General features: G+C 41.1%; 1 protein-coding gene across 1 annotated transcript; it reads left to right on the top strand.

The window, feature by feature from the left end:
• The first annotated feature begins 1,473 nt into the window (after nt 1-1,473).
• LOC137285323 (uncharacterized) lies at nt 1,474-16,975 on the top strand. The gene is made up of 4 exons (XM_067817684.1): nt 1,474-1,782; nt 4,117-4,207; nt 16,010-16,207; nt 16,515-16,975. Exons 1-4 carry the CDS (start codon nt 1,474-1,476, stop codon nt 16,973-16,975), a joined length of 1,059 nt encoding a protein of 352 aa, XP_067673785.1.
• Nucleotides 16,976-17,454: the final 479 nt, after the last annotated feature.

Here is a 17,454-nt window from a genome sequence, read left to right as displayed (position 1 = left end):
AGTATCTGAAGGGATGGTGCAAATCCAACTGGGGTCCATGTAGGTAGCAAAGGTACTGTAAGTCTCCATGGTCCCTAGTGTCGTGATCTGTTGTTGGCGATCTATAGCCTGTTTCAATATTGTATTGTCTAAATAGTGATATAAGTTTTAACTTTCTTTGCTAGTTTTAATTCAAATTGTGATATTCTAGTTGTTTTACTGTACTGTTGATAGATTTTACTTCATGCATATATTACATTTAAATGTTCAATGTTCTCGTCACGATATGGCTGAGATATTGCCGATGTGACGTAAAATAGTAACTCACTCACTCACAGTGCACAAGTGTTAGCAAAGCCATATTAACAATTACGCTGATGTTTGAAGTCCATGTGGCAGATTCCCAGGATGCTAAAATTTGTTCTTCCTCCTCTAATGTAATATCACTAACATCGTATTATATCACTAACATCGTATTATATCACTAACATCGTATTATATCACTAACATCGTATTTCCAGTATGTATACAGTCTGAGAACCTGAGAGCACGGTAACATTTCAACATCTTAAATAAATTCCTAGGTAGACATTTCCGAAGCGTGTCACCGTTCAGGCCACCGTCTGCTGCTGAAATGATACATGCGGCTCTCCTTTCAGACACATACCGCGGGAATACTTGACATCTCTTCCCTAACTGAGCTCACATAAAACAAAAATGCCAGCGGGAACGATCACAGGTCAGTGCAGCAAGCTCTTAATCACCACGGGCATTACATGAGCAATGAGAATTTGTACTTTAGTGAGAAAGTGAAATCCCAAATATGACCTATGTTGCATTTGACCACTTTCTAAGTGGCATCGTGTAATCATAGCTTTCGGCCGTGGGAGCCGTGCCAATTCACACTTATCAGAGGGGTACACAAAGTACGCAGTCCAGACTACCAGTTGTCCGACTCTCATTTTTGTGGAAGTCGTGGTGGCTGAGCGGGTTAGGCGGCTGACTTTCTGTGCTGGCGATTAGGTGCTTGACTCTGAGAGTGCGGGTTCGAATCCCAGATGGGACTCAACCAAAAGTGTACTTTACATGAGCAAGTTCGCATCTTGGCGATCAAACTCTGCTTTCAAACAGTGCGTGACAAAATGTAGAAATTATGTTATCGATTATCATCCAAATCGAGATAATTTTTCTGTTATGGTTGAAGACAGTTATATGACCCTGATCCTTGGGTGTAATCATTGAAATAGTTAGTTACACCCCTCAACCCTTCGAGCTGAGTGTAACTACCTATTTCAAAGATTAATTGAAGGAATCCGAGGGCCTTATATAATCATCAAACTAGGTGCAGGAAGTTGAGACTGAGCCATGCGGGGTTGTATGTAAGGAGATGTATCAAAATCGATGTTGTTAAACAATCGATAACCACATGGAAACCATGCAGCTATATCAACACAATGGCAGTGTAACTCAGTTATCCAGCTGCAGCGCAGTAAGATGGTCCCGGTGATTCTGTGTTTCATTGTTAGTTTCATTTATCCAGTTCAGCTGCTTTGCATCAATGACGCATCAATCACAGAAAGCGGTCTTTATCTAGAAAACAACTTGTTTGGCATCATTAAGGAAAAGGTGTCTGCTGCACGTGAGTGTGCCGTTGAATGCTACGCTCATCTTGGCTGTTCCTCGTTCGGATTCGAACCTACACTTCGCACCTGCCACCTTCACAAGAAAGACAGTTCCACAGCACCAACCGACCTGGTGACGAAACCACCGTGGCAACATAGTGATATTTCACACTGGCCGAAGGTATGTATTTCCATGTAGGGGTGGATTACATTGCAGGCACATATATGAATGTTGATCCAGAGGGGTATACGGGTGTGTGAGAAAATATATCGATTAATGACAAGTCATTACCCAATGACAAAATGACGTGTTCAGCGAAGGGATAAACAGTGGCTTATTTTCCGCTGGAAACCCGGCGCCATGAATGTATGCCTGTGTTAAATGATTAAAAGCTAGAAAGCCCTGTCCACACCCATGTCAATATGTTGTCCAACATAGATGCAAAAACGTGATGACAAGTGTTCTAGATAGGTGATTCCTTATCGGTTTCCCCGTCATAAACAGGTGCGATGGCTAGTCAGTTGTCCATATAATATATACTGAGTCAAAAAAGAAACGTCACAAAATGTACTTTTTTAAACAAATGAATATTGTGTCTCCGATGATAAATCTATATATCCGAAATGGGATCCCTATCTTTCAACTCTAGAAAAACGTTAGCAAAAGCAGCTCAAACCCATCCATTCGTCGTGTAAATGACGTTGGTGCCAAATCAGGTTTTGCTCGTGCAGTCGATCACGTGATCTTCGAATCGAAGTTTTCTTCATTTGCACGTGTTTGCATTGGCCCCAAGAATTGAAAAAAACACGTTTAAACAACAGTTCGAAAGGTACTTTAAATGCCACGATTGTCAAACGTGCCGTTGACATGCTGCAAGCGGGAAGATCCGTTATTGAAGTCGCAAGAGCAATGGGATGCAGCCGTCGTACTGTGTATGACTTGCGAGGTCGTCTACAACAAACTGGCACCACTTCTGGTCGCCCAAGGTCGGGTCGTCCACGTGTGACGTCACGAGCAGATTTCTGCCGGCTACACGAACCAGGGCTGAAATGTTGAGAGGTCGACTGTCCTCACAGATCATTCGAAATCGGTTGTGGGCGGCCAGTTTCCATTCTCGACGTCCATATCGTGGGCCTATATTGACGCCGTTTCATAAACGTCAACGTCTGCTGTGGGCCCAACATCACCTCCGATGGACCCAGAGAGACTGGAATTGAGTCGTGTTTAGCGATGAATCCAGCTTTACTCTCAGTTTCGCGGACGGCAGGCATATAGTCTGGAGACGACGTCGTGAACGGTATGCCTAATGTTGTGTACAGGAAGTCGACAGATTCGGGGGCGGAAGTTGCATGGTGTGGGATGCTTTCTGTGGGAACAACCGTTCCCGACTTCTGGCCATCCATGGAAGCCTCACAGCTGCTGCTTACCGCGACCAGGTGCTCATCTCTGAGATGGTTCTTTCATGGAGGCTCATGGCCCGCATGCCGCGATGTTGACACGAAATGTCCTTCAAAACGCTGGAATCGGCGTCATGGACTGGCCATCGGGGTCCCCTGACCTGAATCGAATAGAGCACGTTTGGGATGCACTTGGGAGAAGGTTTCGTGGTCTTAGGAACCAGGCTCAGAATTTGCAGGAACTTGGCGCTGCCTTGCAAGAGCAATAGCGCAGAATCCCCAACCACGTGTTCACAAGCATCAGGCAGTCGATGAGGAGACGGTGTTTGGCAGTGGCGAATGCGAGGGGCGACCATACACAATATTGAACTGAGAAATTTCGAATTTATATTCTTATTCTTATATTCTTGTGACTTGACATTCTGTATACCCATGTTTTGGAACGGCGGCGTAGCCTAATGGAACTGTTTGTGTCGGTGTCAGTGTATCGAGTACATCACACAGATTTCAGCAATGAAATAATAACAATTTAACCATCTTACCATCTCTTGTTCTTTAATGGTGCCCTGAAGAAAGAATGTGAAGTTTCTTTTTCGACTCAGTATAGAACAAAAGCGGAAATGTATGGTTTAAGTGAGTTTGCAACCGATGCTCCTGATCATCAAAAGTGTGCATTAGACCACGTGAGTGAGTGAGTCAGTCAGTTTGGTTTTACGCCGCTTTTAGCAATATTCCAGCGATATCACGGCGGGGGACACCAGAAAATGGGCCTCACACATTGGACCCATATGGGGAATCGAACCCGGGTCTTTAGACCAAGTATAATGAGGGAAGATCTCATGCTTATGCAAATCGTTTGGTTGTTTTATTTATATGTACTATACAGTACTATACTATATAGTACTACATGTGCTATATGTACTATATAGTACTATATGTGCTGTATGTACTGTTTAACGCACTACCTGCCAGTGACTGATGTTCCAGGAAAACGATGGATATTTGTGCCCGATATAGTTCCGTTCAGTTTTGTTTTTGATCTTTATCTTGGAGAAATTTCTAATTAACACCGGAAATGTATATAATTGTTGGAAATATTTGGCTTACATTAATACAGGAACTCACTGGCCCCTGCGCAGATCACACGTGTCCGTCAGGGAGGCGATGCAGTGTGCATCGTGTGACCAAAGCACCGCTGTGTCTGGCAGGTAGGCCTTTGTTTTGTAATTTTACATGAACATTAAATATATTGTGAGAAAGTGTGATGTTTTGCCACTGAAGTGGTATGTTTTATACCGAAACTATGATACTCAAAATACTATCTTACTTTTTTATGACATGCGTTTAATTAAAGTCAGCTTTTTCCCATTTGCTAATGCTCCTCAGCAAAATTTTCTTTTTCTTTTTAATGTCGCCTGTATACAGCTCTGATTCTTAAATTTGTTATTATACATTCACATTTATCTTTACCTCATACACTGGGCGTTGTTGCTAGCTGTTTTAGTACTACTTGACATATGAATGGGTGTTTTGTGTCCTTATGTATGTGTATCTCTTGTATTGTATGTGTTGTCTCTTGTATTGTATGTATCCAACATACGTGCACGTGCCACGTATCCCCTCAAAAGGTAACCTTCTTTTGAAAAGTGAAAACCAGAAGTTACTGTTTGTTATCTTTGACAAGTGAAACCCAATTTTTCTATAGTGTTGTATATACAGAATTGCACAACATTTCCACAGTATGAAAGACAGAAATATAATGATAAAATACCAAGAATAGAAAGTTGAGTGTCATTCATTTCAAAAAATGAATGACACTCAACATTCTATTCTTGGTATTTTATCATTAAAATGAATGACACTCAACTTTCTATTCTTGGTATTTTATCATTATATTTCTGTCTTTCATGCAAATGTGGCAGTTAGTATATAATATGAGGAATCGGGTGCTTCTGATCTGATTTAATAAGCATGTTTTGTATCAAACTCTAACAGAACAGACACGGATGTTATCGGATGCGTTGCGATCCACCTTGTCTCCCTAAGGAATCGCCACACACACAATTCCCATAGGACCAATAGCGTTTCCTTATCACAGCCTGTTATTGATATGTTCCTGGGCCGTGTTTATTGGGAGGCTGGCAGAGACTGTAAATATTAGATCCGTACGGTTGTGTACACACCGAGCAATTTTGTCCCTCAGCAATGCGGCTGTGTCGAGGCGGTTGCTGCATAATGCACACCAACAATGAACCTGTTTTGGAGAATGTCTCCTCGAATCCGGGACCGTCTGGGCACCAGCGGCAGAATCATATATTGATTCATAATATTAATTAGTTTGACTTTTTGACACATGGTCTATTTGGGATTTCACATTATAAGTGACGTAGAGATCTTAGTACTTTTGTTAGAATGAGTCGTATTAAAGATAGGAACCTACGTTCTCTGTCTCAGGCAGGTTATCGCCAACACTCAAAGTTCGCCATGTAACCCACTCAGCCAGTACAGCTCTAGGACAACTGGTTATCCTAATCACAGTTCCCTCACAATTGTACGTTCCGCGTACATATGCGGCACATGAGCATGACTTCAGTTCCACCTGAATCGACCAAAGACGTTGCGTATCAGACGCTATAGATAATCGTCCATATTTTCCATCAGCTGGAAGTTGTGAGTGAATAACTTGAGTAACTATAGTTTAAGTCACTTTTATATACTATTGACAGAAAATAAAGGAACTAATGCCAATGACATTCCACATGATGCATACCACCTCCACATGATGCATACCACCTCCTCATGTTGCATTACCACCTCTACATGTTGCATTACCATCTCCACATGATGCATTGACACCTCCACATGATGCATTACTTATATTACCACCGCCTGATGCACGTGCACACAGACGTTAACCTCTATAAACGTATTGGAGAACTCACTAATGCAATAGAATTGAATTGCCTCCTGGGGTGGAGACATCGTTGTGTCACGTTGCCCGAATGTTGGTTAAATCAAAAAGTGTAATTTCACGCCTGTGGGACAAGTACCGTCAAACAGGTGGGGTTGCAATGAGACCTGGGCGCGGTACACCAAAATCAGCGACACCACGACAGAATCATCTTATTACATTAACGGCTGTACACTATAGGTTCAAATCAGCATTTGCTATCAATAGGGAATTCCGTACACATTGGGCGACGAATTTCTACTGGCTAGAATCTTATGGAGGAATCTTGAATTCCATGATGATAATGCCTGACCACATCCCGCCCAAACTGTCGCAGTTATCTCCGACGAGAGGGTATACGGACGCTGGACCAGCTCTCTCAGACCTGTCCGTAATTGAACATCTACGGGACGTTCTCTGTCGAAGGGAGTACGCCAGGGACCCTCACCCGTCAAACTTCCCCCGCTTGCTGCAGCTACTCGGGAGGAATGGCCGGCAATACCACGGGTAACCATCGGGAAATTGATCAACAGTATGCCATCGTGAATGTATTGCCTAACACGGTAAACACACCAGATACTGAACTTCACACCCAAATTCGATTTAGTGGACATTCAGAGCAATTTCACATTGAGTGTCATTTCATCCGTTCACTTATTTTTTGTGTGGCTAATCTTGGATACAATCACCAGCAGCTGAGGGGATGGTAAGTCCCCATGGCCTCTAGTATGGTAATCTACCTTTAGTTGTTGGTGATCTATGCCCTGTTTTTATATTGTATTGTCTGAATAGTGATATTAGTTTTAACTTTCTTTGTTAGTTTTAATTCAAATTGTGATATTCTAGTTGTTTTACTGTACTGTTGATAGATTTTACCTCATGCATATATTACATTACAAATGTTCAATGTTCTCGTCACGATATGGCTGAGATATTGCCGATGTGACGTTAAATATTAACTCACTCACTCACTTTAACTTGTCACGCTAGTTTTATTTTTTATTGTGATATTGTAATTGTTTTACTGTCCTTTGTCGACAGGCTTTTTACCATATACATAAATTCCTTTTTTCAAGAATGTTCTCGATATGGCTGCACTACTGCCGATGTGACGTTAAATACTGACTGACTCACTCACTTATTTTTGTCGGCAGTACTAGGCACACAAAAAACTGCATATACAAAAATGTAAAATCCAAATTTATCAAACCCATGTAGACACATAATGATATAAATTCAGAGATTAGTGACATGTATCCAACATGCGTGCACGTGCCACGTTCCAAGACGTAAGTGGTTTCGGCCTTGAGACGTGCAATACGTTGTTGCTCGTGCATACCGGGAAAGAGAAAGGGAGCAACAGAATGCCACACAATACTGTCACTTTGGAAAGCTCAACCCCTGCCCTTCGTTCAAAAAATTAAACGGCTATTGAAACGCGTAGCCTGCCAAGGCTAACGTCTGCACAACGTCATGAGGCCATTAAGATTTGGAGCAGATTAACAGCACGCCAAGAACTCCTTTGGTGATTGTTCAGGGCAGCTTAACTGGTGTGGGCTACAGGGATCAGATCCTTCGACAATTCCTTTTCTGCAACGTTATGGCCCCTGGGTTAACATTCCAACAGGGCGATGACTGCTCTCCTACGGCAAGGATTGCTATGGATTTCTTGCAACACCACAACGTCGACGTACTGCCTTGGCCTGCAAATTCACCCGATCTCTCCCCCATACAGCATGTTAGGGACGTGATGGGCCCCATACAGCATGTTAGGGACGTGATGGGCCCCATACAGCATGTTAGGGACGTGATGGGTCGACGTCTACGCCGTCTTCCTTATCCGCCAGATAAGGTCCTTGACCTTGAAACAGAACTTGAGAGAATATGGCGTGATATCCCACAAGCTTTCCTTGCACGTTTGATAGGCTCTATACGTCGTCGATGCATTGCTGTTCTCAATGAAATTCTCCCGACATATTATGGTTTCATGATCCCTCCATTTACGTTTATATGCACTTTTCACATTGTTATCGTACTGGGATAATATTTTGACAATGCAAGGTTTCTTTATGTGGCTAGTATATATGGCAATAATCCAGCCAAGTAATGGCAGAAAGTACAAATGATGACAACTGAACCTAGGGCCTTCTTCCATAAATCACTAAGGTGATCGCAAGTCCTCAAGGTAATGTAATGTTAAAGAATAGGAGTTACGGTGAACCCTTGAAAATGTTTTGCTGCTGGTATTTTCCATGGGCCGTTATGAATTCTGACGGTTTATTTCCGACAGCATGGTCTTTCTTGTTTGTATATTTGTCTTATTTCATACAAAATAAACGAAAAGAATACATTTTTCAACTGTGAACTTGGACGGCAATTGTTCGGAAACTGGGCAAATTCCAGAGTACCGCGAAATATAGAGAACGTGTCGATGATCAATAACCTTCAGAATAATGTCGATTCAACTGTTCGTTTTCTGTTTACTTAGATACGTAGTAGGAGTTATCGACAAATTATCGTTTTATCATCCATATAGAGCCTAAGAATATATGTTGTAAATCAATCCTTTGGTTGCAGCGGAAAGACCATGAGAATCTGATTCAAGCAAGTCCTCCAGATTGAGTCTGGTTATGGTGATGTTTTGCACGAAATGCACGTTCAGAGTAGCTACAGAATTCCTGGCACAGAAAAAAAAAGCAAAACCAGTTGCAAGATCATTTCCAAACACTTTCCCTTTCTTTTCAATAACGGATGTACACAACTGAATCGATCAAATGCTTATCCCTTGTGCTGTCAGAGCAGATTGATTCTTTAGAAATGCGTTGCGCTATTATACATGTGTACACAGTAACCACGTCGACTATCAGTGATATAGTCTCACGCCACTGTAGATTACCTGGATGGGCTAGAAACGCTTCTAAATAGGAACAGCATCACATTAGCTGTTGGTAACCTACACCATTACAGTGCCGTCTGTGTGTTTTCTAATCGATTACGTGACAAAATGAAGACCCAAATTAATTTACATAGGTTTTTTTCCCTGCAGTAAAGGAGCGTTTTTATGAGAGTTGTGCTTTTGATGATAAAAGCACCAAGATTGGTCACGATATTAAGGAGCATGTTTCCAATAATTTCAGATGTGGAGGCTCTTTAAATTTTGTATATTTTCTTGTGCGCATGCGCAGCACATAAACTTTGACATACTATTTCCAGTGTTTCCCTTCAAACGTTAGCACCGCCATTTATTACACACCTATAGTTTTCATAAATAGTGATATACAGGTTCATGAAAAGACAAGAAATATGTAATTTTAGAAAATACAAAACATTCTGAAACACTGAGCACTCCCTTTCCCGAAGGTGGTGGCTAGCATATTGCTTTTTGGACTATTGAAATCTTTGAGAATGACTGAAAATGAACAGAATAAGTGGGGAAGGAAATACAGAACAATAAAAACAAGAAGACAAAGTAATCACAATCTCCTTCAAACGCAAAACTGCTCTTCATGAATATGAGTGCTATAAGTTATAATTGTGTCATATGTTTCGCATGTATACAGCAAAGTGGACGGAGAGTATTGAAAGGTTTTGAAATTCTGCTCTAGCAAGGATCAGTATCATCACATTCAGTCAAAGCCAAACTTGTTTCCATAGAAGCGAAAACAAAATTAATCTGCTCAGAATCCCAAACTACCAAAGGCACCTATGAACAGTCACCTCCTCGTGGTGGGTGCTGGGTAACGCTAAGAACTGTTCAAACCCCCGTGTCGACTCGGGTCAGCTTGGTCAAATGCACCCCATTGCTGGTCGCAAGGAGCGATCGAATTGGGCAACCTGTTTTGCCGTCGGTTGCGTCCCGTGTCGGTGGAGGACGGTAGTCTGGTGGTTGACGGCAGTAGGAGCCTGAACCATGTTCCTGTTGCTCAACACACCACTTCGGCCCTTACTTCACCTAGACGGGTGGTAGAATCGGCCCGATCCTACCAATCGGCTTGTCACGCCAAGCCCTGTCTATGGACTTGTACGTCACTGCACAAATTTAATTTGAAAATGTTTCACTTCTGGACTTGGTACATTTGTTCATATCAAAGGTCAATGATTTGCAATATGATGGTTTGCTCTTTGCCAAGCGTCTTATGCCAGAAGGCGGTGGCTCATGGGCCAATCTGGTGGATTAGTTATTTATAACTCTTCTGCTGAAGTATATCATCCGAGTATCCTTGGTGCTGCAAGTTGGAGACCCACTTGTTTTTAGCATTGTCCTTGTGATACTCCGTGGTGGGTGGGAAGCTCGGATGACGAATCTTAAAACACTACCTATGGTTTATGAAACCCCTATCACCAAGAAAAAACGTCCTCTTGACACGGATCCTGATGTTAATGAACAAAGACCGCCCACATCTATTGACTATTGGCCACGTTTTATAGTACTTGAGACTGTTGACAAGACTCCTTTGAAGCTGAACCCTTTTGCTGTTTCAAAAGGCGTAGAAGGCATAGCAGAAGATGTTAAAAACGTTAGACGTTTGCGTACATGTTCACTTCTTATTGAATGTAGTAAGAGACAACAGGCAAATAACCTCCTGTCAACTAAATCGTTTGTCGACATTCCCGTATCAGTCTCTGCCCATCGAACACCAGCAAAGGCATAGTGAGAGACCGAGACCGCCTTTTTGCAGATATGCTGGAAATTGATATTGCCTCAGACATGAAGGAACAAGGTGTGTTGTATGTAAAACGTTTCACTACCCGTAAACATAATGAGATCCGACAAACAAACACCTATTTGTTTTCTCTCTCTACTACGACTGCTCCTAAATCGATAAGGGCTGGTTACTGTCACATCAAAGTGGAAACATATATTCTGAATCCACTGAGATGTTTCAAATGCCAAAAGTATGGGCATGGCGTCAATACTTGCACATTGCCTGTTGCGTGTGCTCACAGTGGGGAGAAGACACACACAACAGAAGATTGTGACAGTAGTTATAAGAAATGTACTAATTGTTTAGGAGACCATTCCTCTTTTTTCAAAAGAGTGTCCAATATGGAAGCTGAAGATGGAGATAAACAAACTGAAATGTACCCAAAATATTAGTTTTTTTCTGAAGCAAAACAGCTTGTCCAGAGATCTGAATTAACAGAAACATATGCTTCAAAAACTAAGACATCATCTGAGGCGGCGAATAAAGCAACCAGATCAACTTCGGCTGTCAAACAGATTTGACGTAAGTGAGCACCGATGCCCCACAGAATTTGGCACCTGCAATATCTACCCAAACTGCTGAGCCACTTCCTGGCACGTCTCAAAGTCAACCAGAGCCAGATCGTGAGCATAATGTGTCATCTCAGTCTACCACAAGGTCTCAATTTTAGTGTAACGTGCAACAAACTGTTAAAGGCATAGGTAAACTTAAGCCGGATTCTTCCCAAAAACAAAGTGGCAGAGCCCCGAAAGGGTCCGAAAAGATTAAACTTTACAACAAATATGGATCACTTGAGGACATGGACGTGTCCGAAAATGTCCATTTTAGGGCACACAGCTTCTCGCCCATCAAAAAGGTACGGGGTAGATCCCCAATAAGGCATAATTATAATGAATTACAGTTATTGGTCCAGGATTGTACGCCGTCAGCAGTCTGTCTGTAGGAGACTTATTTTAAAGCAGACAGATCTTTTTGAGCTACGTCATTTCAATGCTTATAATTGTTTCTCACGTCCGGCTGACAGAGCCACTGGAGGATCTTCAATCCAAGTCACACAGAATGTTATCCACAGCCCTATCACACTCACTACTAATTTTCAAGCAGTTGCCGTCCGATTTACGTTACATGTTACGCGCGGCGTACTCTTAAACAGAACAAAGGCCAATCTTGGCAAAATTATGTATCTAAAATACATTCGAGGACACCTATGTCTAAGGTATGGAACATGGTCCAGAAAATCAAAGGTAAAGGTACTAAATCTACTGTCCATCATCTTTAACAGGGAGATCAATTGCTTACTGATAAATCTGATATTGCTAATTAACTAAGTGAAACACTCTTCCTCTTCGAATTATGTACTTGAATTCAAGACTTACATGGTTGCGGCTTGCGAGGTCGTTTGCCTGAATTTATGGCCAACTTTAAAAAAACCCAGACAATTACAGGTCCGCGTGGGTTCTACCCCGTCCGATCATTACAATCAGGATCAGGGTGTTCCACAAGGCAGTATCTTGACTGTCACTATTTTTAGTATAAAGATAAATAGTTTATCAAACGTTTTAAACGATTCAATTGGATCGTTATTTGTGGATGATTTTAATATTTCTTGTCGTGGTAAAAATATGAATACCATTAAGCAGCAATTGAATAATAAATAAATGGTGTCTTGAAAACAGCTTTAAATTTTCTAATCGAAAACTAATATAATTGCATACATTTTTGTCGTAAATACAAAGCACAGAAAGACCCTGAACTAACTCTAGATGGCACTCCCATTAAAGTTGTGAAGGAGGCCAAGATCTTGGGATTAATTTTTGACTCACACCTAATGTTTCTGCCTCATATCAAATCTTTGAAAACTAAATGCCTGAAAGCACTTGATTTGTTGAAAGTGGTATTAAATTCTAAATGGAGAGGTGAGGTGAGAGGGTATCAAGCTACCCTTGATAATCTAAACTTGCATATTGCTCCATCGTCTATGGCGGAGCCTGCAACAGCAACTTAAAGTTATTAAATTCTGTTCATCCTCAAGGTCTAAGACTTTGTCTTAGCTCCTTTAGAACTTGGGTCCTTTAGAACATCTCCTGTTGACAGTCTATATGTTAAAGCCGATGAACCATCTCTTAAACAACGCCGTATAAAATTGTCTTTGCAATATTTAACAAAGCTATACTCTAATGAATCTAACCCTGCATATAACTGTGTTTTCAATCCTCTCTACGAGGACTTGTACAACAAAAAGTCTCCTCTTGTTCCACCTCTCGGGCACAGAATTAAACCCTTTCTTTCTTCGGCCGGCATTGAGACAGCTGAAGAAACATGGGAAACAGCTCGTTCCCGTCTTCTTTCTTCTCCTCCTTGGCAGTTGGTTAGGGCCACAAGTCGACCTAACATTACCTTCATTTAAAAAATAAGAAACGAATGAATTACAATATAAACAAGAATATAATCAATTAAAAAGCAAATATTGCAATTGCAAACCCTTATTTACAGATGGTTCTAAGGGCGGTGGTGCAGTAGCTTGTGCCACTGTCATTGGATCGAGAACAATATCTTGTAGAATTCCAGATAACAGCTCTATTTTTACTGCTGAAGCAAATGCCATATTAACAACTCTTAAATATATTCAAAGACACTCTAAGCGTAAACAATATGTAGTCTGTTCAGACTCTCTTTCTTGTCTTCAGGCTATTAAAAATATTTCCTGTAAACATCCATTTTTAATAGACATTATTGAACTGTATGATGATCTTGCTACTGGCCAATACGACATCGTCTGTTGCTGGTTACCCAGCCACGTGGGCATTTCTGAGAACACACTGGCTGACCTTGCTGCTAAAGCAGCACTCAACAAATCTGTGACATCACTACTTACTCCATACACTGATTATAAAGCTACAAATAGGTCTTACATCCGTGACCTGATGCAGAAGAGGTGGGACACTCAAGTAGGTATCAACAAATTACATGAAATACAACTTTGAAGAGGTCATCATGCGACGATGTCGTATTGGCCACACACGATATACACATGAATATTTGCTTAAAGATGACGATCCTCCATTTTGTATCCCTTGTGATGAGAGAATCACAGTCAAGCATGTCTTGCTTGACTGTGTAGAATATTCCATCACAAGGGATAAATATTTTACATCACGAACTTTGAAGGATCTATTTATTAATGATAGTTCTCATTCAATCATTGCTTTTTTGGAAGAGTTAGTTTTGTTGTCTGAGCTGTAAATAGATAAATATTATACGAATGGAAGTTTCAATTAGTAACTGAGATTGTTAGTGGCAGTATCCTCAAGAGGGGTTAAAGTACAGTAAAATTATTGTCCTCCCGAGGCATAACTTTCGAAGTGAATTAAAGCTCTCCACTGTTTTACTCGGAGCATATGTGTTGTTTTAATATATGGCTAGATATGTCTAAATTGCTAATGGCTGAAGGGATGATTTAAATCCAGCTAGCCATGTAGGTAGCAAAAGTACTGTAAGTCCCCATGGTCCCTAGTATAGTGATCTACCTTCAGTTGTTGGCAGTCTGTAGCCCGTTTTTATATTGTAGTGTCCTCAGTAATTAAACTGTTTTAGACATTATTACTAGTTTTAAATGAATATCTGTGATATACTAGTGGTTTTGCTGTTTTTTGTCAACAGTTTTTAGATTGTTTCAAGTATTATTGATATATATATCATGTTTTTTGTATTGTTCTCGTCACGATATGGCTGCGATATTGCCGATGTGACGATAAATATTAACTCACTCACTCACCCAAACTACCACAAAAGCACCAGTACACCACCATACCTATCTTTGTGCCAGGTTTGGTGAAGAAACATTGAACGGTTTATACATTTCTGCTCCGGAAGACAAATGGGCTCGCATGGAGTCCATTTTAATACAAAGGGAGTATAACAGTCTATTTTAGGATCAAAATCCATTCCATTATTCCCCAACTTTATGGCTCAAGGGCACGCAATGGGTATAATTCATATTATCTTTCATATTATCAAAGGAGCTGTCATTTTGTCCGGTACAAGCCATACTCAATTAGTTTTACCGTTTAATGGTAAATATCAATTGGTTTAGTGCAAACTTTCCCTCTTTACCCTATACGGACTCATACTAATTGCTTATTTCATAACGATATAGAATAGTTGTGGAATGCTTGTGATCCCCTCCAACAGAAAAAAGACACACGACCCCCAACACGTTCCAACTAGCACATGTGGAATGGATGAACATGACCAAGCCTGTGACTCTTCAGTGTCTCATATTAGTACTGGCAGGGTTGGACTCATATCATGAAGGGCCAACATTAATCAATCAAATGATAGCTTGATTTGCAGACGGCCTAATGTTGAAGTCATCAAGAACCAAAGCTATCAGAATGCAGGGTCTTCCGAGCTTGTTCAGCTTGATACTATTATCAGACGAGTCTTCCTTGACCTCATTATGTCCAGATCCACCAACGGTGTGATGATATCACACTTTATACATCCACAGTCCGACAAAGAATGTGTGCTTTTTGTCTATAGTCAACCAAATTAAAGAGTCAATCTCCGATCAGATCTGCCCAGAGTGGGACTCACCTTACTGCGTAGACAAGGAAGTATTGGGCGTAACTGGAAGAACCCTTTCATCACAAAAATCATGAGGAATAGATATACCATTCCGCTGAACACGATGCCATTGCTGCAGTCCTAGTATGGTGATCTACCTTCAGGTGCAGGCGATACTCATCGCGTTTTCATACTGTATTGTTTTAATTTGAAATCGAATTTTAGAGAAGGATGCTAGTATCAGTTCCTGAGATACTGTGATATTTTAGATGGATTTACTGTCCTTCGAGTACATGTTTTATGTATTTATAACTATCTGTAGTCAGGATGTGACTGAAATACTTCTGTGGTGGAGCTAAAGGTCACTCATACATCATTGTCAATACATAAAACACATGAAGTGATGTCACTAGCACCCTTTAATCTGACCTCCCAACAACATTGTATGTTGTTAGTTACTTCACCGTTAATGTCAATCCGCCAGATGTTTGTTCTGAAGAACCTGTTCCAAATACAGTTTGAGATCTGAGTCAAAGCTTCATATAATGTCCAGACCAGATTCTCCTTACACAAAGCACTAAGGTGATCGTAGGTCACTAAGGTAACCTTAGTACAATGTCAAAGAATGGGAGGTAAGGCTAATCGTAGCAAAGGTTGCTATGTGGAAGGAGTCCTAGATTATCTGCAGACCACTTGGGTACGATTGAACTGTTGCATAGTTTGACACCGATCGTACTGAACAGAGCAGCGCTTAGTATGACGGCAGTGTCAACTTTTCTACTCCACAGCTGAAGTTTATCAACTAGATGTCTGTTCTGAAGAACCTTTCCCTAACGCAGTCTGTAGTTCTGAATCCAAGCTAACAGGGGATATCAGGTCATGTACGTGTAACACAAAGTACAGAGATGTACCGCTGGATGTCGTCAGTGTCAACAACACCTGCGTGGTCGATGGCAGCTGGACTCCACCCGTGATCAACTGCACAGGTAACCATTTTTTCAAAAGAAATTTCTTTTGTTTCTGCCAGCACCTGTTTGTTTCACAGAATGGGTGTACGTATTTAGGACTGATACTATTTGATGCGGATAATGGGTTGGTGTGTTTGCGTCTCTTTATTGTTAAACTGGTAAACCTACGACTGCATCAGGCGGATCAGGTTGGCATCCAGCTGCATCCTTATTATGTGCTCCAATTTGGCCTGCTCCAAGAGAGAGGAGACGATTAGGCAGATCTACTATTTGTTCTGTACTTTCACTGACAATCATCAACATGCTCAAATCATTTCATTTCCAGGTCCTTACATCACACAGACCACGCCCAGTATCAGCACATACACCTTCCAACAGATATCAACCAGCAACCTTCAAGCTATCACAGGCAACACTTCTACCCTGGTGTTTCTGGTCAAGACGTGCTTCGATGCCAACATTGCCCTACACACAAATCCCAACACGTATTCTGCTGCTATGTATGAGGTGTCATTTGGTGGTCACGGTAACTCCAGGTCCTCTATTAATGGATGCCTGCAGTGCGGGAGCATGGCTTTCCTCTATGAATCATCTATTGTATCCTGCAACGAGTACAGACCATTTTGGATCAGCTGGAAGAATGGCGTCATCTCTGGAGGGAAAGGACTAGTTGCTGGGAGTAATAAGTTCATGGAATGGGCCCCAAATAGTCCCATTGTGATAAATCACGTTAGTCTCAGCACCTACATTAATAATCCTGGCACATGGCTGTTCCTTGCGCAGTAATACTCAACAATGAGTAAGTTATGCGGTTTATGCGATCAATCCCCTTTGAAAATATTGCCACTAACACTCAAAGTTACGTATTCATTTATACAAATGCCAATTCACTTACTAATTAAAAAAATGACTAAAATCAATTTCTTTTTAAAGGGATTAGACAATAAATGAGCCTTCATAGTGGATGATTGAAATATTGATCCCTTTTGATGGAAAAATTACAAGGCATTCTAAATGAAGAATCCACTCCTTTGGATGATATATATCTTGCATGGCCATTGCGTCAGTTAGAACTCAAGTAGGTGTAACTATTGGTTGGTTCTCTTTGATGTAATTCATTTACGAGTTCTGTTAAACCACTGGGATATCTGACATATAGTTATAGTTTAGAGAAAATATCTTGCAGGGCTGTCCTACATTACAATCTACAGATATGGTATAGTATGGTTGACGAGTGGGCATTAAAGATGTGAATGGTTTCAGTT

The sequence above is a fragment of the Haliotis asinina genome, chromosome 1, assembly GCF_037392515.1.
Source record: "Haliotis asinina isolate JCU_RB_2024 chromosome 1, JCU_Hal_asi_v2, whole genome shotgun sequence".
Taxonomy (NCBI): domain Eukaryota; kingdom Metazoa; phylum Mollusca; class Gastropoda; order Lepetellida; family Haliotidae; genus Haliotis; species Haliotis asinina.
The sequence above is the reverse complement of the archived record's forward strand: the minus strand, read 5'-3'. Positions and strand labels throughout refer to the sequence as shown.